This window comes from Falco naumanni, chromosome 7 (assembly GCF_017639655.2).
Source record: "Falco naumanni isolate bFalNau1 chromosome 7, bFalNau1.pat, whole genome shotgun sequence".
In the NCBI taxonomy this organism is placed as follows: domain Eukaryota; kingdom Metazoa; phylum Chordata; class Aves; order Falconiformes; family Falconidae; genus Falco; species Falco naumanni.
The window spans coordinates 64424745-64446014 of NC_054060.1; the positions used below are offsets into that span (position 1 = coordinate 64424745).

General features: G+C 42.1%; 1 protein-coding gene across 13 annotated transcripts in view; it reads left to right on the forward strand.

Annotated features, from left to right (window-relative positions):
- GPATCH2L (G-patch domain containing 2 like) overlaps positions 1-21270 on the forward strand; it is a 59176-nt gene that overhangs the window by 25676 nt on the left and 12230 nt on the right. For 8 of the 13 annotated variants that reach the window (XM_040600054.1, XM_040600055.1, XM_040600057.1 and 5 more), the window contains 2 exons: positions 233-324; positions 5588-20649. In XM_040600054.1, coding sequence (XP_040455988.1) covers positions 233-324; positions 5588-5760 — 265 coding nt within the window. In that variant the 3' untranslated portion in view covers positions 5761-20649. Of the gene's footprint in view, positions 1-232; positions 325-2484; positions 2913-5587; positions 20650-21270 lie in introns of those variants that run through there. The other 5 variants (XR_005828799.1, XM_040600060.1, XR_005828800.1 and 2 more) reach the window with 4 other exon arrangements.

Here is a 21270-nt window from a genome sequence, read left to right on the forward strand (position 1 = left end):
GGCAAATAAATATTTATTATTTGAGCAGTTTATGTGCGTAAGCTCTTAAAAGAAATGTGAGCATAGTGGTATATTAACAAACAATGTGAGCAAAATTCCCTGAGAAGCTTTTGATTTGTGCTGTCTGCTAGTTGAGAAGCTCTTGGGAAGGTGAGAGTTGGAGGGTGATTGGCCAGAGTCTTACAGGAAGGTGATATGGAACAGAGTGTAATTTCTTTTAATTTCTGTATAGGCAAGCAAATGTACACCTGGGACCACCATGTTCAAGGGACATCAAGAGGAAGCGAAAGCCAGCTGCAGCCTCCATGTCCAGCCCAACATCAGGTAACCTGGATTTATTTGTGTGCCAGCATTTCTGAAGTCGTGTCCCTCTTGAGCAAAGTGCCAGAGTCACAATAGTTAAAAATAGCATTACCTAGATTTGAAATCTAATAAAATGTGTGAGGAAGGCAATGTGTGAGGGAGAATGTGGTTTTGCATAGCATCAAAAGCTGCCTACTAAAAACATCTTTGATGATGCAGCTATGGTAAGTTAATATAATTTACAGTGCTTCACTGTACAGTGGGTAATAACCTTGTTTCTTCATAAGGTGTTATGTCTACCATTCGTACGTTATGCAGTACCCGGTGATAAGGAGGTGATCAGTATACACAGTGTGTTCCTTCAGTGTTGGGCTGACATTAGCTGGTGCCTCTGGTGCCGCTTTTCAGGGTGTTCCTAGACACTTTCACAGGAGCAGAAACCTGGCAATTTTTGTATCATTGCTGGGTGAGACCACCTGTTCCCTGGGAGTTGTCTTACTTCTGTGGATGAAAATAGTCACCGTTTTCTTTTTCTTGCTCTGGGGATGTAGTGATTAAAATGCTCTTATTTTCATGTGGCATATTTTTGAAAAGTGATTGATTACACATCAGAATCTGAAAAAGTTTTAGTGTGCAGAGCGCAGAGGGGTTTAGGAGACTTCTTTCTGGCCTCTCACCCTACGCTCTTTTGAAATACTTTGCCTACTATCAGGCGCCCCATGTTCTTCCAACTAGTTTATTAAAAAAATCCTGTTGTAATCCAGTAACAAGGTGGTGGGTAAGCTGATGGAGAAAAATGGTGCTGTGAAAACAGGGGGGAAGGCCAAAGGAACTGATGATGAGTAGGAGGAATGAAGTTTGGGTTTCTTCCTTGGGCTGGTAGATAGACAGTAGAATAATGAAATAGGGAAGAAAGTTGTGCTAGCTTTCCAGACCACAGATCTGGATTATAGACTGTTCTGTATTAAAAAAAAAAAAAAGAAAATCAGTAATCTGTTGCTCAGCAAAATTGCTATCTGTTATTGACTGTTTATTTAGGATTGTTTCCTGGCTTTTGAGTATTCCATGCTAAGATAGTTAAACATGTCTGTAGCGAGAGGGTTAGTAAAATCATGTATCTGTAGCCACAGAATTTTAGTTTTGGGATACTATGTTTTCTTGGTATGAATGCTAGTGTCTCACTGTTACCTGGCCATTTATTTATGGCTCAGAGTGTATTCTGTACTGCATTGCTGGTCGCTTTCTATAGGGAGTGCTTCTATTTCTATGCCTACATGTTTTAGAATACTATGTAAATTGTGCTTACCTGACCAGGCAAATTGTGTAGCGAACACTTCTTGGAAGGGTTGAATCTGCATCTGGAGTGGAACTCAGCACTGTAAAGTAGTACAGAGGTTTGAAAGGGCTTGTTTTGATTTGTTGGTTTTTTTTTGTTTGTTTGGGGTTTTAGGGATGGGGGAGAGAGAATTAGAATATGTATTACAAGATAAGGAAGGAGAGTGTAGTTACTGGAATCCGGACAGGATGCTTGTGCTGATCATCAAGAGAAAAGTGCCGCAAGGTCTTTAATGGTCAGAAACGGTAAAGATCTCTTTAGACCCTCTTGAGAAATATCCCCAGCACAGGTAACAGCTGTAAGGCAGGGTTTGTTACGATACTGACTTGCAGAAAGAAACATTTATGATTGGGTAACTCAAGCTGTGTCCTAGCTGACTTTCTACAGCAGTCTCCTGGTTGCAGCTGGAGCACAACCTGGGCGTGTAATTTGGAAACTTCAGAAAACTGATATTATTTCTGTCAAAGGTGATCTGACTGTGGAATTAATAATGCCTAAACAAATACATAGGATTACTCTGCAATAATGTAGAATTAACTGAAAACTCTTATGCTTGTTAGACATTGATGAGATATAGATTTTTCTCCCTTGCCATGCTTTTACACGCCCCTACATAAATGTCTCATACTGAGGTCCTCCCGTACCTGAGAAATTGTGGCAGCCTCATTTTCTCACTACAGAGATGTTTTATGTTTGTGGTCTTTTACTTCTGCAAAAGATGAAACATGGGTGAATCGGAATGCAGGCCTGTCCCTGTGACTGCAGGTACACAGTGTGCTGGATTTCTTCACCTTTAAATAGCTCCTTAGCTGAGTCCAACCACTCTCGTCTCACTTGTTGACCAGGTCCTGCTTCAGTGATCTTCTTTTTGCAACCTGAGTGCCCCATGGAGGTGAAGGACACAGCCTGAGCTGGCTCCATCAGTCAGCAGAACAAATGGGCTTGCTCTGCCGAACATCGGGCCATCTCGGATTCCACCTCTTTTATAGAGATGAGTGATGAAGAGGGGCTCGTTCCGCTTTGCCGCTGTATTAATACACATCAGGGGCCAGCTCCCGGCACTAAATCACGCTACTGCATACATCTGTTATCGGACTCCTCACCAGTGTGATGAACAAGACTGCAGATAGAGGCTTCCTCGTGTCATTCTTTATAGGATTTTCCTAAAAGAATAAATAGCTCAAATCTCTGCCAACACTCTCCCCTGTCATTGTGATGAATTTAGCTTCTTTCTTAAACATGCAGCTACAAATCTTCCTCTGTCGCCTCATCTCCCCCCCCCCCCCCCCCCCCCCCCGAAAGTTTTGAGTTGAATTTGGCTGAAATCAGAAGATGCTAATAAAAGGCATATGAGATGTGGATGCTATCTCCCTTCTAGCTGCAGGAATGACAGAAGGGAGCTAGAGAGATGTTTATTTGGGAGCCAAGCAAACTAAGTTTATTCCACATCTTCTCATGTACTTTCATGAATGTGAGTATTTTTGGGTTCTGGGAAGGCACCTTTTGTCAGAGGCCCTTGTATGAACATTAAAAAGCTTGCATTACTGTAGCAGAAGTGCCTAGGTCTCTACTGTATTATTGTAGAATTAAACTTCTGGTATTAGTCCTGCCCTTTGAGGCTCTCTGGCCTAAATATCGTAACAGATAGCTGTTAAAGAATGGCATTTTGGAAAAAGGCCTGGCTGTCAAGAGCAACAAGAAGTGGGTAGAAAATTCAGAATTCATTTGCACTTCAGTAAGCGACTGTAATCAAAATGAAGTTGAGCAAACTCACATAAATGTTGAGAGAGATTGAAAATGAAAGTTAGTGCTTTCCATGCTACACAGTTGAGCAGTGTATGAGCCCTAAAGCATGAGGCTTTCACCAAGTAAGAGCAAAAGTCTGTCTGGTGTAGTTTGGCAGTAGAAAAAGGAAATCTGAAGGAAGTAAGACTAGCTGTACTTAATTAGACCAGAATTTCATTCAATTCAGTGACCAACAGCCGGTACCTATGGAGGAAGAAAGTCTGTAGTGATAAAGGTCCTTCCAACTTGATCTAAGTGATCTAAGACTTAGGGGCTTCAAAAGGCATGGACAGTGTCCTTGTGTTTAGTTACTCCCCACTGCAGTGCAATAGATGTGGAATAATGTCCCCAGTGGCACAACAGAGATTGTCTGAGAAATATGTTATTCTTTTGGTAGTTATTCTCTGGTTTGAAAGGGATTTTGTGAAGACTGTAGTGTCTTTTGTTTGTCAGAACAGGCCACAAGTATAGATGGTTGTGAAATAAATAGTGAACAATTGTCCAGCTTTGCATTGATGTTTTTAATGTTTATGTGGTCTGGTCCCCTATGTGTAGCAGTGCACATGGTAACTGGCATCCTATTTGGGTACTACAATGAGCCTTGGGTAAAAATCTTCATAAATCAATTTTGTCTGCCTTGGCATGTATTTGCACTTAGCTTGTGAAAAATAATAATTTCTAAAAGGTGCTAGTTTAGCAGCCTCCGAAACAGCATATCAGAGAACAGTCTGATGGGTAGTAATAATTTGGTGAATTTTCCCTCTCCTATATTTTGCTGATGCATTCACTCTTTGTCATAGCATGGTGGTACCCAGCAGCAAGAAGCCCGTTCAGTCCTTTGTTTTTTTTTTCTTTTTATGAGCAAAGATGTGGGGAGGCTGCTAGCAAGGGGCCCATAGTGTAGTACTGGTGGTGTTTATTACTTTAAAGGGCTTTGACTTTTTTTTTTTTTTTGCATATATGACCTTCAGATGGAGGAAGTTGATGGGCTAGAGGTAAAATATGCGATGTTCTGGTGTCAGCTGTGCCATTGTGGTTGTATGGGAATGACTCGCTGTTTTGGATGTACAGAGGCAGGATTGTTGGGGTTCCAGATCTACTGAGTGTGGAACCTCAAGCATTGAACCAGCTTTTTATTTAAACTTCAAAGCAATCAGTCCTCTAGTTGAGGCTTGTTACAGCCTCTTTATCCTTCACCCACTACAGAGCAGCAGACACAACTTGTAATAAAAACACACAAACAACTATTATCTATTGTGAGAATACAATGAAAAAGACATGTGTTTTGTACTGAAGTAGTTACTTATTCAAAAAAATTCCAGTTGCCCTGAAGAGTCCTGTGGCAATTACTGTTTGGTGGTTTTTTTGTTTGTTTGTTTTTTTAATCCTGCCCTGTTAGGATTAAAAAAAATCCACCCTGCTTGTGAGGATTGAGTGATTCAGGATACTGAGAATGGGAGTAAACTCTCACATCTCTAGTTTCTGACAATCCATCTGGAAATTTGGATGACTGTTGGGTTGAGCTATGGCTGTGCAAATCTGTCCAGCTAATTATAGCCTGTCCCATTTTGAAGCAGTGGTTGTATTAAGAAAACGAAAATGGGTTCCAACCTAGCTTAGCAAGCAGCTTCTTGTTATAATATGCTGATTTGCCGTATTGGATATATGTGGAGGCTTGTGGTATTGCCTTTACTGGGGAAGGAGGAGAGGTGTATTTTCTTCTTTGACAGAACTTTGCAATCTGAAATTCGCCAAGCCTTCAGAAACTTTGAAATTCTCAGATACAGGGTTAATTGAGTCTTTGTGAAGAGATCAAGGTATCTTCAGTTGAGTGATCATGAATTGATTCAGTTTAAGTATGGGACAGCTAAAGCTCTTGATTTTCAACAGGAACTTTGACTTAAGGGAACCAGTTAGTGGACTGGGAACTTGAAGAGTTCTGAATGTGTGAATCATTAGGGCAAAGGTGTTAACGCTATCAAGAATCTGTATTTCAAAGGAATTTGGCAGGGGAACTTGTAGGAACTAGTGAATAACAACTTCATATAAGAAATTACATATGTACGAAGTGTTTGCCATGAAGTCACTTGTACTAACATTTTTTTTATTGCCCTTTCCTACTGTCTTCCTCTGTTCCCCTTTTCCTGCAATTTTGTATTCCAGCAACTTTATCTGTCCACATGGATGCAGCAGAGTCAGAGCTACCAGCAACACCATCCCTGAGATCCCAGAACTCTGAGTGGACAGGGAAAACACCAGCAGCCGAGAAAGCTACTATTGCTCCCTCCAGTAACTTTTTTAAAATGCCACCAGAGAAGAGCCCTGGATACAGCTAAAAGGAAGCATTGCAACTGTAAAAGCTTGCTGGATTTTGGAAGTCTTTGACTCTGGTGTGTGACTTCACCAGACATCTTGTTTGGCAGTAGTGGTATCTTCAGTATTGGTGTGTGATGCGTGCCATTATCCAGACTGATCTGCGTGCCCCACACACCTAAATCATGTTTGCGAATCTGTGTTTAAAAAAAAGTAATCAGTGTTGGGACCGCAGTGGCTTTTAAAAATGTTTTTGCTATTGCTGTATTTATTATGCATTCATCTCTTTCCCTGATGCCAGCTCATGTGTGCTGGGTCATGTACAGATTCTTTTGGATTTTCAGATCTTTATTCACCCCCTGGACGTGTTGCTTGTTTGTGTATTTGGCATTTTATGGGTGAAAGTCCCACTGCCACTCAGGGAGGCAAAAGTCTCCCCCTGCCTTCTTCCAGGCCAGGAGGACTTTTTGGATGGGGAATGAGGAGGGAATGCAAACAAGCTGAAACATGGAATCTGAATTCTGTATTAGCAGAATGTTTTCAGGCCATGTGCTAATGGACTCAAATCATGTTGCTTCTAGCGAAGCAAATGTGATGCTTGTCCATTCAGAAATTGCAGCTGGCTCACTGGCAGCATGGTCCATTAGACCTTTTCCTTCTCCCTTGTTCTGAATGTCTTTAGTCTTGCTTGTGTATTGCATGTTCTTTCCTAAATCTCCTACTGGATAAGGATTTGGAAGAACTACTTGGACATAAATGTGCAAGCTGGTGTCCTGGAAAGGAACCTGGGCTCTTCAATCTCCGAGAATATTTGTAGAGGATATACAAAACTTTCATTTTTCAGTGTATAAATTAAAAAATGACTGTTAGCGTTTCAAAAGGATGCTTGCCATTGAAGTCAACATGCCATTGAACAAAAATGCCATTTAAAGTATCATCTGAGTTCAGAGCATTCCGTGTATTGATCAGACCACTTCTGTCCACTTCAAAAACTATTGTCTGCTCTATCTACTGGAGGTGTACTTTACTTTTAAGTACTTTTGTACTTCACTCTGCAGCATACATAGCTCTTCCTTCATAGCACTTCCACTTGGTCCCCTGTTACCTTCTGTGTGGTATATGGATAGTGATTTCTTCCCTCTCTTTTCTTGAATCCTTGATCATGCTCCGCTTACTTTTCCTGAGTTATTCTGTGTGGAGCATATTTTGGGCTATGTTTTTAGAATATATACCTGCATAGCATGTGTCAAGGAACAGGTGGCCTCACAGTTTAAGCCCTTTAAAAATAGGATATGTTTGTATGCATAGAACTCCTTTTGCTTTCCTCACTGGCTGGAGCTTTCAGACAGGACCATTTAAGCTTGTAAAATTCATTTTGAATGTGGAGGTGCAGTTAGCACTGTCATGTAGATAACAAAATTTGCATGTTTTCAGTGGTTTTGCAGTGTTCTGCTCTCCCTTTTAAATCAAATAGCTGAGGGACAGGTTTGATTGTGAGGATATAAAGCAGATTTATATTTAACTCTGTATTAAAATGTTAAATGGCCATAACATACACAAAACAAAAATTGAATGACTCACTAAATCATGATTGGCAAATACAGTTATACAACAGACATGCTGTCCATGGCTGATCCCCTAAATACCTACTTATTCTTGGGGAGACATCCACGTTGGATTTATATTTCACAAGCAAGAAAACTGCCAGACCTGTCATTGTAAATTCCTCCCAAAACATTTTTTTTTTCAGTGGTGGTATATTTTAGAACTAATTAGAACGGGGAAAGCTTTTTTACCTTGCTGAAGGAGTACAGAGGTCAGTTTGGATTACGGGACAAGCTGTAAGGAGAGGAGTATTCCTGTTTTAAAGTAGTCATTGGATTGTTTTATTTTATAGTTATTTTGAGCAGTGGTACCTAAGAAGTAGCACAGGAAGTCTCGGCACTGTAATCTAGAACACACCTATAGAGGGTAAACCTGAAAACTAGTAGCTTGACTATCTAGTACTCATGACTACAGGGAAAGGGGAAGGGTGGTCATGTTCTCCTGACAACCTGCAGATAAATTTTAGGATCGGAAGCTTTGTAACCTAACTTGCAGGCTGTTTCAGTGACTGGGAGTGGTTCCCTAAAAGAGCATTTGTGCAATTGCATGTTTTTAGTGAAGGATGCGCCACAGCCTCTCTTGGTTTGAGTCTATTCAACAGACTCAGATTGCTGATCATTCAGCTAAAATTTTAAATTTTGGCCCCTGTGTTCCCATTTTTTAAAACCAATTCTGATATATCTTTCTACATTCTGAGTATTGTTCAGAGTAGTTCTGTTCCTTCTGTGCAGTCCGGATTGGTTTAAAACTTTTATGAGAGATGTTTGAGGTGTTTAGGGAATCAACAGTCATCATCTCACTCACTGGGGGGTGGGGAGCGGGGGTGCCACACTTTTTCTTTGGGGGCAGAGAAGGATAATTTATCAGGTTTTCCTATTGAGGTCAGTAGCACTGTTCATCTGGTTAAGCCCTTACTTAGGTTGTAAACTCATAGGAGGTCTTTGTTGCCTTTTAAATGTTGAATGTACCTGTGGCAGTGCTGAAGAGTAGCTGTGGCAGGCCTGTCTTGGTAAGCCATATTTCCTGCCATGGCAACTTTCTGGAAGCACCAGGAGACTCAAGTTCTTACAGCTGCCCTCTCTTTTCTATTTCTAGGTTATAATCCATTTACAGGTCAGTCAGGCTTTCAACCAAATTTGATTCCTCTGAGTGGTAGGCAAGCAAAATGAATCGCATATCTTGTTACTCCAGGGTATTTATCAAAATTTATCTTTAGACTTCAGTAGCTTGATACGTATTTGAATATCAGCAGCATTCTTAGATGAATGAACTAGATGCATTGTTTTGTCTCTTTTCCTCTAAGGCAGATTCCTTAGAACTCATTCTGTACTCACACTGTACTCGCAGTGAAGGGCAGTGCTTTGGATGTGGATTGCTTGAGTAGAAAGGAATAATAACATGCCTTGATTTGGTAGCTGTGCTTCTACTAAGGCAGTCAGGTCTGTGATTGTTGGTTCAAAGATACACAGCTCACTCGTGTTCCACTTCTTGTCCACCAGGACTCCCCAGTCTTTTTCCAGGTTTGTCTTCCCTCAAGTTGTCTTCTCTCCTTGCCCTTATAGGAGACTTCAACTCCCCAGACATCATCTGGGAATACCATACTTCTGTGACGAGCAAGTCTGGGAAATTCCTGAAGTATGTTGAAGATAATTTCTTATCACAAGTACCCAGTGAACCAGCTAGGAAAGATGCTCTCCTAGACTTGTTATTTGTGAGTAGAGAAGGACTTGTGGGAGATGTGATGGTAGATGGCTGTCTTGGCCGCAGGGATCACAAAATTGTTGAGTTTACAATTTTTGGTGTAATGAGAAAAATGGTCAGCAGGGTTGATACCTTGGATTTCAAGAGAGCTAACTTTAAGTTAGTTAGCAAGCTGGTTAGCAGTGTTCCGTGGAAATCTGCTTTTGAGGGCTTAGGGGTCTGTGAGTGCTGGTCAGTTTTTAAGAACCACTTTTCCAAAGCATAAGAGCAGGCAATCCCTTTGTGTTGAAAGTCAAGCAAGCAGCACAGAAGACCAGTTTGGCTGAACAGTGAATTCCTTTTGGAACTCAGGAAGAAAAAGAAATTGTATGATCTCTGGAAGCAAGGTCAGGCTTTGCAGGGAGATTACAGAGCTGTGGTTCATACCTGGAGGAAGAAGAATTAAAAATTAAGCCAAAACTTTAATTAGAGTTTAAAGCGGCCAGTGTTGTGTCAGAGAACAAGAAAGGCTTGTAGAAGTACAGTAATAGCAAGAGGAGGTCTAAGGAAAACATTGGACCGATAATTGTTGTAGATGGTCACCTGACAAATCGAGATGAAGAAAAAGTAGAGGCATTCAATGCCTTTTTTGCTTCAGTTTGATGATACCAATAGACCTGGGGCTGCCCGGTCCTCAGAGTTGGAGGACCGTGACTGCGGGAACAATGAGTTTCCATTTGTGGACACTAAAATTGTAAAGGACCAGTTGTTATCAGCTGAATGTTCATAAGTCCATGAAACTGGATGGGATTCATCCCAGAGTACTGAAGGAGCTAGTGGATATTACAGCAGGACCCCTCTTAACTGTCTGCCAAGTCTTGGAAGTCTGGGAATGTCCTTGCTGACTGGAAGTTAGCCAGTGTTACAAGAAGGGCGTGAGGGAAGACCCAGGAAACTACAGGCCTGTTAGTTTAACCTCAGTACCTGGAAAAATTATGGGGAATGTCATACTAGATGCTGTTGAAAGGCATTTAAGGGACAGTGCAATCGTCGGGCACAGTCGGCATGGGTTCACGAAGGGAAAATCCTAATCTGATATCCTTCTATGATAAGGTCACCTGCCTAGGGGATGAAGGGAAGGTGGTGAATGCCATTTTTCTGGATTTTAGTAAGGCTTTTGATGCTGTCCCTCACAGCATCCTTCTGGATGAGTTTCCAGCTGAGATGAGCAAGGTGTGCTGGGTGAAGAACTGGCTGAATGGCAGGGCTCAAAGGGTTGTGGTGAGCGGAGCTGCATCTGGCTGGCAACCAGTCACCAGCAGTGTTCCTCTAGCGACAGTTAAGTATTTTTATGGATGATCAAGGTGAGGAGTTGAATGCATCTGATGATACAGTTGAATGCAGTCTGCTGATGATACTAAACAGGGGGGTGTGTTGACCCTCTCAAGGGACTAGAGGCCTTGCAGAGGGATCCAGATAGATTGGAGCGTTGGGTTATAATTAATGGGATGAAATTTAAATGCTGGATTTTGTACCTGGGGTGGAGTAAGGCTGGACACAAGCATAAACTGGGAAGAGGAGTGGCAGGAGATCAGCCCTGCAGAAAGGGATCTGGCAGTGCTGGTCGACAGCAGGCTGAGTGTGAGGCAGCAGTGTGCCCTGGCAGCCCGGAGGGCCAACCGCATCCTGGGGTGCATCAAACACAGCATAACCAGCCCCTCAAAAGAGGTGATTATCCTGCTGGTGTGGCCTCACCTTGAGTACTGTGTGCCGTATTCTGGACCCCAGAATTTAAAAAGGATGTTAAGGTATGGGAGGGCATCCAGAGGAGGGAAACAAAGCTGATGAAAGGGCTGGAAGGCATGTCCTGTGAGGGGCAGTTAAAGACTGTGGGTTTGTAGGGTTTGGAGAAAAGGATACTGAGGGGCAACCTGATGGCTCTCTACAGCTTCCTGCGGAGGGGAGGTGCAGAGGTTGGTACTGGTTGTTCCTCCCTGATATCCAGTGACAGGTTGCATGGGAATGGTTCAAAGCTGTGCCAGGGGAGGTTCAGACTTGACAGCAGGCAACACTTCCATACAGAGATGGTTGGTAGACAGCGAGGCAGGCTTGCTAGAGAGGTGCTTGATGGCCCAAGCCTGTCAGTGTCTGAGGCATTTGGACAATGCCCTTAATAATATACTTTGGTCAGCCCTGAAGTGGTCATGCAGTTGGACTAGATGATTATTGTAGGTTCCTCCCCACTGAAATAGTCTGCTCTATTAATGAACTTCATGAGGTTTCTGTCTTTTTATTCCTCCAATCTGTCAAGGTCCCTGTGAGTGATATCCCCACCCTCTAGCGTATCAGCGGCTCCCCTTCCCAACATGCCATTATTTCTGATCTTGATATTACGTTCTGTCTCTTTCCACCAGATCGCTAATGATCACTGAACAGTATTGACTCCAGCATTCTTCTGAGGCATGCTTTTCATAACTGGCCATCATGCAGATTTCAAGCATTTGATCATTATTCTTTGAGCCTGACAGTTCAGTCAGTTTCTCGCTGACTTTAGTTGCTGGATGGCATCCAGTCCATAGCTCCCCCATTTGACTATAGGGATGCTATGAGAGGCTGCATCAAGGGGTTTACTGAAGTTGATATAAACAGCATCTACTGCTCTCTACACACTCACAGAGCCTGTTATTTCATCACAGAAGGCAGTCAGGTTCATAGGCATGATTTTCCCTCATTTAATCTGGCTGTCTTTCTAGTCCCCTTCTTGTCATTTGGGTGCTTGGAGGTGGTCTCCAGAACTTGCTCCATAAAGCTGCAAAGGACTGAGGTAGTGCTGACTAGCCTGCCACTCCCTGGATCCTCCCTCCTGCCTTTTTAGAGAGGTGACATGATACATACCCCTTCCTATGACTGGGGACCTCATGCAATTGCCACAGTTTTTCATAGATGATCGAGACCAGTCTTCTAACGATTTTTTGCAATCAGGGCTTTGTTTATGTGCAGGGAGAAGATTGACATTCAGTGAAGGAGAAATTGAGAGCTGGGAGGAGCACATTTCCCATATTGCACGTTTCCAGTAGTTCCAGTGAGCTCTAGTGAGGCTTAATGCCCAGTTTGGTAGGTACTGGAGAAGTGTGAATTAAAATGATGTAGTTTCTGGCCTGATAGATTTATGATTTTAAGGTAAGGTACAGTAAAGAGTGAAGAAGGCAACAAAACAGTAGGTGGAGAGAAACTCGTAAGAGGCTGGGACTAGAGTTGCTGAATGATAGATTAGCTTCATGATTGTGGTATGCAGAGGTGTGTCTTGCCAGCATTTCTGAATAATGACATGGAGTCTGTTAGTGCTGTCCTTCCAGCTGTGGAAGCTCATACTGTTACTTTGTGGATGTTGCAGAGACCTGCTGAGTGGGCAGAGGATGAGAAGGGAAATTGGAGGAAGGGCAACAGCAAGGGTGATTGAGTGCCTCTTGCTGTAAGCCTTTCTGCACTGAAGAAAGAAGATGCTACAAAAAGCAATGTGTGTATCTGGATATTGAAAAGGAATTATGTCAAGCGGATGAGAACTTTGCTTTGTTGTCTTGAGGAACAGGTTTGTAACCAGAGAACACTTCAGTGAAGCAAAAGTGGAGGACGCTACCAGTCCTTTGTTCAGAAAATGTATTTTCATAGTCTGTTAGGAGACTATCAAAGGATGACAAACTTCTGTTGTCATCGTGATACCGCATTACTGTGTCTTTGTCCCCTGCGTTCTGTTTCAGTTCGTGTTCTGTGCTGGAGACATCCTGGCTTTTGTACCATCAAATATGGGAGAAGTACTTTACGGCAGTGCTTCTTAAGGCATAATGCATAAGGGGCCGCTTGCTCTACAGAAGCCAAGATTATCTTAGGTCATTAACTTTTACCCATTTCCTAACTGCAAACCTGACTGTTTCTGTGACTCCAGTGAGTTGACCAAGATGTGTTAACTGGCATACCAGGAAAAGAGTATTCTTGTACCCGCTCAAAGAATTGGTAAAAGTAGAAAATGGACTGGCACAGCCTGTTGTATCAGAGAGATGCAAAATATATATATACCTGCAGACGATAATAGGGAGAGGTATTGCTGAGCCCTGCATGTATGATCTAGAGTATTCATTGTCTTCAAGCAGAGCTGCCAATATTATGAGGATGATCGGGGTTTGGCAAAGCTGCCCTCTTTTCCTTGTAACCTCTGAAGGAAATGGGATGAACAGTATAAGAAAGGCTGCGCTGGGTCAGCCCAAAGTTCTGCCTGGCTTGGTCATCTGTCTCTCACAGTGTCTGGGTTTGGAGGCTTGGGGGGTGCTGTTAGGATGAAGTAGTTACACAGTGATACTTCCCTTTTACGTTCTTCCAGCCCAGTGTCCTGTCTCAAAAAGGTTTACAGACTTTTTTTTCAAGGCTGGAGAAAACTTTTTTGTGAACCTTTTTGCCTATAGTATTTATCCTGCCACTGCATTTACTTATATTTTTAGAAGGACATGTAACCTGACTTTAAAAACATCAGGTAAGGAATAGTTCATCTTTCTTGGGTAATTAATAAGAAAACTGATGACCTCTTTATGAGGAATTTGCATCTTTTGGAATAGTTTTTCCTAATATCAACATCCTGATGTTGTTTCTTGCTATATTTTTTTTCAGCAACGTTGAAAAGTCCTATTCTTCCTTGACAATTAGGCTTCTTTGTCATGTATAACTACCTATAACCGATCAACAAGTCCTATGTAATCCACTAACCCATATAAGTCATTTTTCATAAGCTTCACACTGTAAAACTTTTCATTGAACCTTTAATTATGCTGCTGCATGAAAATACCCAGTATTCCACATCCATCTGCATTCGATTTTAGTGTCTGCACTTGGAGTATTTTTTGCAGAAGCAGGAACACTTGCTTCCCTATTGCTGTTCACGCTTCATACGCTCATATATCCCAACACCATGCTAGTCCTTGCTGCCCAAACACTGCTGTAACCCTACCATAAAAGTGATATTCAGGTAGTTGACTCTGAATCAAAAGTTCTTACCACTGCTTTGCGATGCATAAGATCCTAGAAAGTAAGAATAATCTTAATTTTATTTTTTTTGTTCGAAAATGCATTTTCTTTAGGAGTATTACAGTGCAATTTTGGACTGATGGTTTTTATAATTTGGAATAGTCAAGAGCTCAGTCTGTTTAGTTTCATCAGAAGAGGATTGGAGGTGTCTTGCCTGTGTGGTAGGAAGTCCTTTATGGAGATATGAGGTAATAAAGCATCTCTTGTCTTGTGCAGATGGCCATAAAAACAAACTTGAAGCTAAAGCCAAATGAATTAAAGATAGAAATAGGGTGTGAGCTTTTAACAGTGAGGACAGATTACCTATTGGGATAAAGTACTGTGAAGCCTGAAGATACACAGAAGCTACTGCTTCCCAACGTGCAGGCAGCAGCTTTATGGAAGGAATGCTGTATCCAAATATAAGCCATTGAGATAAATACAGAGGCATCTAAAAGACATTGAATAGTCGATTTTACAGTATAGTGACGGTCAGTCTACATGAAATGCTAGTTGCTTCTGGTTTAGAACCTCAGAGAGGACACAATACTTTCTGCAGTATAGAGAACTGTTGAAAAACGGGAAGTGTTTTGGCAAACAGGGAAAAGTCATGGTGATGGAAATGTTACCATTTGGTGTTACCAAAAGATTGTCATGAAATTTGCATGGGAAGGTGAGGTGAGAAGAAATTTATCTGTGCCAACTGAAATGAAGCATCATTTCTGCATGCCAGTTTATTTGTATTATAATGACATAAGAATGTGCAATCCCCAGAACCTACACAATCACGCAGGTGAAGAGTGTCCTTGGTGAGGATTCCTCCTTCCTTGCTGTGCTGTGCTGGCAGCTGGAGCTCTGCTGTCCTAGGGTGGGGTTCCCTGCGTACACACTCTGCTTCGGCAGCTCTGTCTCAGTTCGTTTGCTCAGCTGTGTGAACTGCCTGCACATTGCACTGAAATCAGGAACAAAAGGAGGAGAGTATGGGTGGGCTTATTACTTTGATAGAATACTTGCCAAAAAAAAGTATGCAATAAAAGATATGCAATATCTTTCTTAGTCACTATCGCAGTTGCTTCTGCTTTTCTGCCTGATGGCATATAAGGAGGACAACTCCTTGTAGGAGTGCCCTTTTGGTAGCGTGTAGGCTTTTGCTATCACACTGAAGGAGCAGATGGTACGTTTCTCCAAGTGGAAGAGTTCTTCTGCAGTCATCTGAGAGGAGGTGATGTGACTGGAGGAAGCAATTTTCTGGTAGTGTATTCCGTAACAGTAACAGAGCAATGACTTGTTCAGCTTGTTCAGCTTTAAAAATACATTGCGCCGTACCTTTGTTTCAAAATGAATGTAAAATTCCATCGATGGAATAGTGCCGCGTTTGAATTGTTGCTTCAGATCTCAAGTCCTGGACATAGTCTTAATGTAGCATTTGGTTTTGTTGCCCGGATTGGTGTATGTGAGACCTCACTGCTGGGAGCTGTTGTAAGAGTGCCACGAGCTGAGCCTGGTCTGGCCTGAGCAGAGTCCCTGGGCACTGCCGAAGCCATTGGATTTTCTCTCACGTTTGGCAACACCAGGCAGGTAGCCAGAGCTGTATTCTAGCTTCCTCCTGTCCGAGAGGGCTTACCTAGAGATAGTTCACTACTCAAAATCTTTATGAGCCGCGCTGTGCATGTCCCAAATATTTAGTGTGGTCATAAGACTTAACTGAAAGGGAATGGACTCTTGTTTTGGGGGTGACATGTAAATAAGGAAGATTCTTGCTTGTATTCTTCTGTCTTAAACATGATCTGTATTCTCTGAGCGAGGTTCTTGCAGAATCTGTTCTGATTATAGAAACTGGAAATAAATCAATATATGAAAGAAGTGTTTTATCTGATATAAAGTGAACTGAGTTGAGAGTGGGAGAAGAGAGGTTTCGCTGACATCTAATGAGATTTACAGTGTTGGAATGTCCATTAATCTGCATGCTTCCTTGACCGTTTCCTTCAGGATAAACTGTAACCTGAAGGTCTGTAGGGAGTTACTATGCTTTTTTTCCTTTGAATTGCAAACTTGAGTGAAGGATTTGAGGTAATCTATCATGTCCATTCTTTGGTTTTTGCAATGGTTTTGTTTCCCAGTTTGTCATGATGTAGTTTCTAGACAAGCGAGATGCTCCCTGTTTGGAATTTGAAACAATTCCAGAGTTTCTTAAGTAGTCTTTCACTTCCAAATCACTCCTCCAGATCTGCTCAGTCCCAAAAGGGGTTTTGTTTAAATGAGCAGGTCAGTCTCCATTGATATTTTAATGGATATCTATTCATTTTGCCAATGCTGACATCCTTTGAAGATAGGTTGGCATCGTTCTTTTTTACCATGATAGCAGTGGCTTCAAAGATCAAATGAGCAGTGGACTTTGAATTTTCTTTTGCATATATTTGTGTCCCAGTATTCATAGCTATGCACACTTGTGGAAGGAACAAAACGGGACTCCCTCTGCCTTAACTGTTCCAAGGAATAAATTATAACACAATAGATCAAAAGTTGATCAAATGCTTTTAAGCAAAAAGGTGAAGATCCTCGGGGAAATTGCTTCAAGTTCTCAACACTATATTAAGGGGAGGGGGGATGTCCGATTTTCTAAAAGTTATGATTTTCCTCTGTCATCTGCAAGCTGCACCTGTGAGAATTGGGAAGTGTTCCTGGTGAAATGTGCTGATGATTGTTGGGAGCAAGGGGAAAAGAGCTCTTAACATTAGATTCTCCTATAGTAAGTGCCCAGATTTGGCAAACATGATGAACTATGGGTCACAGTCAAAAATGTCAGATACCTAAAAATTATTATGAACTGGTTCAGTCTTCCCCACACTTGCATTTTTTTCTGAGTAATGAAGCATTTAATTTGATAATTGGAGGAATTTCTATTTAAAAAAAAAAAAAAGAAAGAAAAAGCTGAATGACTCTTGTTCACAGGTCCTTAATTTTACACCCAAGGGCTGTGAATTTTCTCAGTTCAGTTTGAATAGCTGGTGGTAAATTCGGTAACAGGGCTGACTGTGGTGGCTGTTAGCTATTTTGATATTTTTCAGAACGTGTTTGCTTCATACTTTTCTTGCTCAGAGAATCAACTGAACCTACAAATGAATACAAGTAGACTTCCTACAGACTGAGGGAGGATTTCTCACATCTAAATAAAGGGTATTTCAAAATCTGGGGGTACAAGTTTTGTTCTCTACTGAAGTAAAGCAATACTTGATACTTGATAGTAGTTTTCCAATGAAACATAGGTTAGAGTTTCAAAATGCTAAAGGACATTAATTTCATTCATTCATTTCTAGTGGGGGAGCAACAGGGAGGTGTCTAAAGATGAGAAGAAGCAGTTCTTAGTCACGATTTTCTGCCATTAGGCAGATGAAACACACTGATTTTGCAAAACACACTTTTAAAATCACATGTAGTTGGAGAAATCTTACTTTGAGAGGTGTCATAGCTTCCTCCACACAGACTGCCTGCAGGGGCAATGATGCCAAGCCAGTGGTTCTGCTAAACTAATGCCAGCACTGACACTGATGGTTTTTTAGTAATTTTGACACCAGCTTTCTGAGAGGTTCACCACCATTGCCTTAGGGCTTTTCTTCCTCCTGCTTCACCACGCGTAATTGGCAAGTGTTTGGCCTCACTCAGCCCCCACCATGGGGAAACGAGCATTCCCAAGTTGAGAAAGCCAGAGGTGAAGATGCTCTTAATGCTGAGCGTTGTATGGTGAGTGAAAGGAGTCCAATCTTTTCTTTCCTGACTGTCCAGTGTCACCACAAAGAGGAGCCTATATGAAACAAGAGCAGTGAGGGGAGCTTTCATGTGCCTTTTATCCCTTGCTGGTCCTTTCAGGTACTGTGGAGACAGTAAGGAGTGGGAATGGGGAGTGCAGGGTCTGATTCCCAGGAGAGGTACCATGAGGTGCAGCCATTGCCCTGCACTCAAGCAGTGCAGGGGCTACCACAGGGCTACCACAGGGCAGGTGGCATTTCACAGAAGAAAACAAGCTTCTGTGTCTACGTATTTATTTAGACATTTAAACAAATAACCTTCTTTAACCCACCAATAAAAAAGGAAAACTGGAAAATTTGTGTTCCCATGACAAAGGCTACAATTCAAGTGGCCGGCGTTGCTGGAATTGATGCCCTTCTGCATGCACGGTACGATGCAGTCAGGCAGCTGCGTGGTTTGTTGGTGGGCTTGAGGGCTGGGTGTTCCATCCTGTTTCCTCCCCCTTTCACATGAGGTTCCTGCCTCAGTCAGTGTAGGAGTTTGGGTTTATTTGCCTCATTTCAGCTGACTTCAAGCTTTATTGACTGCACAGCGTACAGGCTCTGTTCTGAAGAGGGAAGAAGTAATTTCCTTGTTAGTGTTTTCAGGGTACCTCCTGCTATGGCAGCATAGAATGTTAATGAATTTATTTATGTGCTGAGAATTTGGATGTTACTGTCACCCTTATTTTATAGATGGGGAGTTTTAAGTCAGAGTGACTGAAGCAGAACTCAGGAGTTGTCTCTGAATCGGGGGGGCCCAAGGTGAGACACCTGGGCGCTGGAAATTTGGAGTGGCTTGCTTTGTACTTTTTTGTAGGTTCAAATTGTATTTCCCACGAAGCTCCATGGCAGGCATGAGGGCTCAGAGCTTCTTCAAATCCAGCCACAGTAACTGATGAGGTGGGGAGCACGGTCCCCGTTGCTGAAGTCGCTCTCTGGCCTCTTGGATATTAGAGAGATGGCAACAGGCAGGTGTTGCTCCAGCGTGGGTGGGCAATTGCCTTGGCAGTTTCCCACTTTGTCCTTTCTGTCTTCAGCAGCAAATGCATCGGACCCAACCTCCGTCGGTTCCTGGCCCCACCTTTCCAGAGGTGTGTGTTCTGTGCTCAGTCTGAAGCTAGTCTCTCCCAGAAAATAAACGATGGGATCATTTGATTTGGGATTATTGTAATGCATATGCACAGAGGGATTAATTAGGATGGCAGTTCATTTTTTCACTTTTGAGTATTTTTATCTGCAACAAGGTGTGTGTATATGTATATATATTGTTTATTTTTGAGCTAGGAATTTTTTGTATGTATTCATTTCATATTTTAGCTGCCTAAAAAATGCTTTGTCTCTGGAAATGTCTGTTATTCCTGGACACCAAAGGAATTCAAAGAGCAGCCCAAATGCATAGTTCCACAGGGGATCTGCTATGAAGTAGCTTCTCTCCTACAACTCCAGAAGGAGCAATAGGTAGGTGAAAACTTGCTCTTGAGCAGTTACACTTTACATATTTTTACCTGAACACCATGGGATAGTAGGACTATTGACTCACATCTTGCACTGATATTTCAAGTGTTGTCCTCTGATTGTTTTCCTTAAACTCCAAAGCAATGACTATCCAGTGCAGAAAAGCTGACTGTTGTTTAACAAATCGGCTGCCTGTTAATGCCCATCTCAGCAGAATTTTAAAATACCAGAAATCTTAGTGTATATTTTGGGAAGAATGCCCTTGGTTCAGAGACCCTCTTTGGAACCAGAATCAATCATCTGACTGAGCTGTATGAGAAAGAGGGGAAGGGTACAAAGAAAAAATGGTATTAACTTTTGTCTTCTTTTTTATCCTGTATTTTGTTCTGTTGTCTCCATTGATTCTCAGGTTTAGATCTTCTAGGAATATCAGTGCATCTTAAAAAAACCACCACACACAAAACAAAAAAAGAAACGCCAAACAACCAACAAAACCACCCCTCTCCAAAAAAAACCCAACCCAAAACCTCACAAACAATCTCCTTTTCCAGGTTTTCGTAGGATTCTTGTGTCGGACGTGCGTTGGCAGGCTCTGTTTGCAGCTGAATACCCAATTTCTGGTGTAAACAATGCCATTAACCTGAAAGATGAAAATCAGAGTGTTTCAGTTTCTACAAATACCATCTTGAGATTGGGCAGGTAGCTGCAGTTGTGGTACCTTTATCCATGCAATAAAGTACTGTGGACCACATAATTCCCTGCTCACACGTTGCATCTTTACACCTGTGCTAATTGGGCATTTTCTGAGAAAAATGCATTGTTTGCTCAACAGAAGTGTAAAAGATGCGACGTGGTGTGTTGCCGTACACCTTATCTTCTCTCTGCTAATGGCTGTGGGTAAAGTGATGATCATGCACTACCACCTGACTCAGAAACAACTTTGCTGAAAACCACAAATTTCTTTCGGGTAAGCTACATCCCACCTGTACGTATACTTAAATGTAATTGTCTATTTATTCCTGGGAAGGACCCAAACGCTTGTCATAAGAAGCCGGCAACTGGAAGCACCAGAACTGGTGTATTCAGAATGTGACTACTCTCCTCTCTATCATTCTGCAAGTACCTTGAGTGTTTAGGATATGGTTGAGTACAACTTCTACTGCTTGTCACTGAACTACTGCTGGTAATTGAAAATTGGAATACAGTGTTCCCTGGAGAGTTTGTCTGTCATGGAGCTCAAGAGGTTAATATGTAGTTATGTGATGATACTATAATTTTATATGCATCTGCAGATACTGGTAATAGACATTAAAGTGGGCATTTACATCCTTATTATGGGTCAGTACTTGATGTCATAATAAAAAAGTCACATCAGAAAAGTACAGGATAAAAATCTGATTATGCACCTTTTGGAGTGTAAATGGCTTTAAAATTCAAATTGTCACCTGATGGGAGGATCAGGAGAGAGTCAGAGCAAGGGCAAAGGGGCAAAGCTCTGAGACACAAGGGGCAGGATAAAGGAGGAAAAAGGGACAGGCTGGGCTGGGCCTTTGCTTGGGAGGTCGATACCCACATGAATACTAAACCCTCTTGCTTAGGCGCTTCATGTCATCTCATTAAACGTAAATTTGAGTGAAAGCTGGACTTTATGATGGGGAATGAAGGTCAATAGACTCCAGATCTTCTGCCTTTCCACAGAGTTCAAATCTGCTCAATGTTGGGAGGGCTAAAACTTCACGTGTCTTAATGCAGGGTGTTGGTTTGGAAAACAACAATTAGCATCAAAGCTAATAAAGTTTCCAAGGCAAAACAATGGCTGACCATCTCTCATGTGGCTGTCTTAAGTAACTATACAAGTAACTACGCAACTACTGGCCCCAGAGCCTAAGGAGAGGGGTGAGTACTGGGGGGACTGAGACTCTGAACCCTCAAGAGCCGTGTAGGTTAAAATCA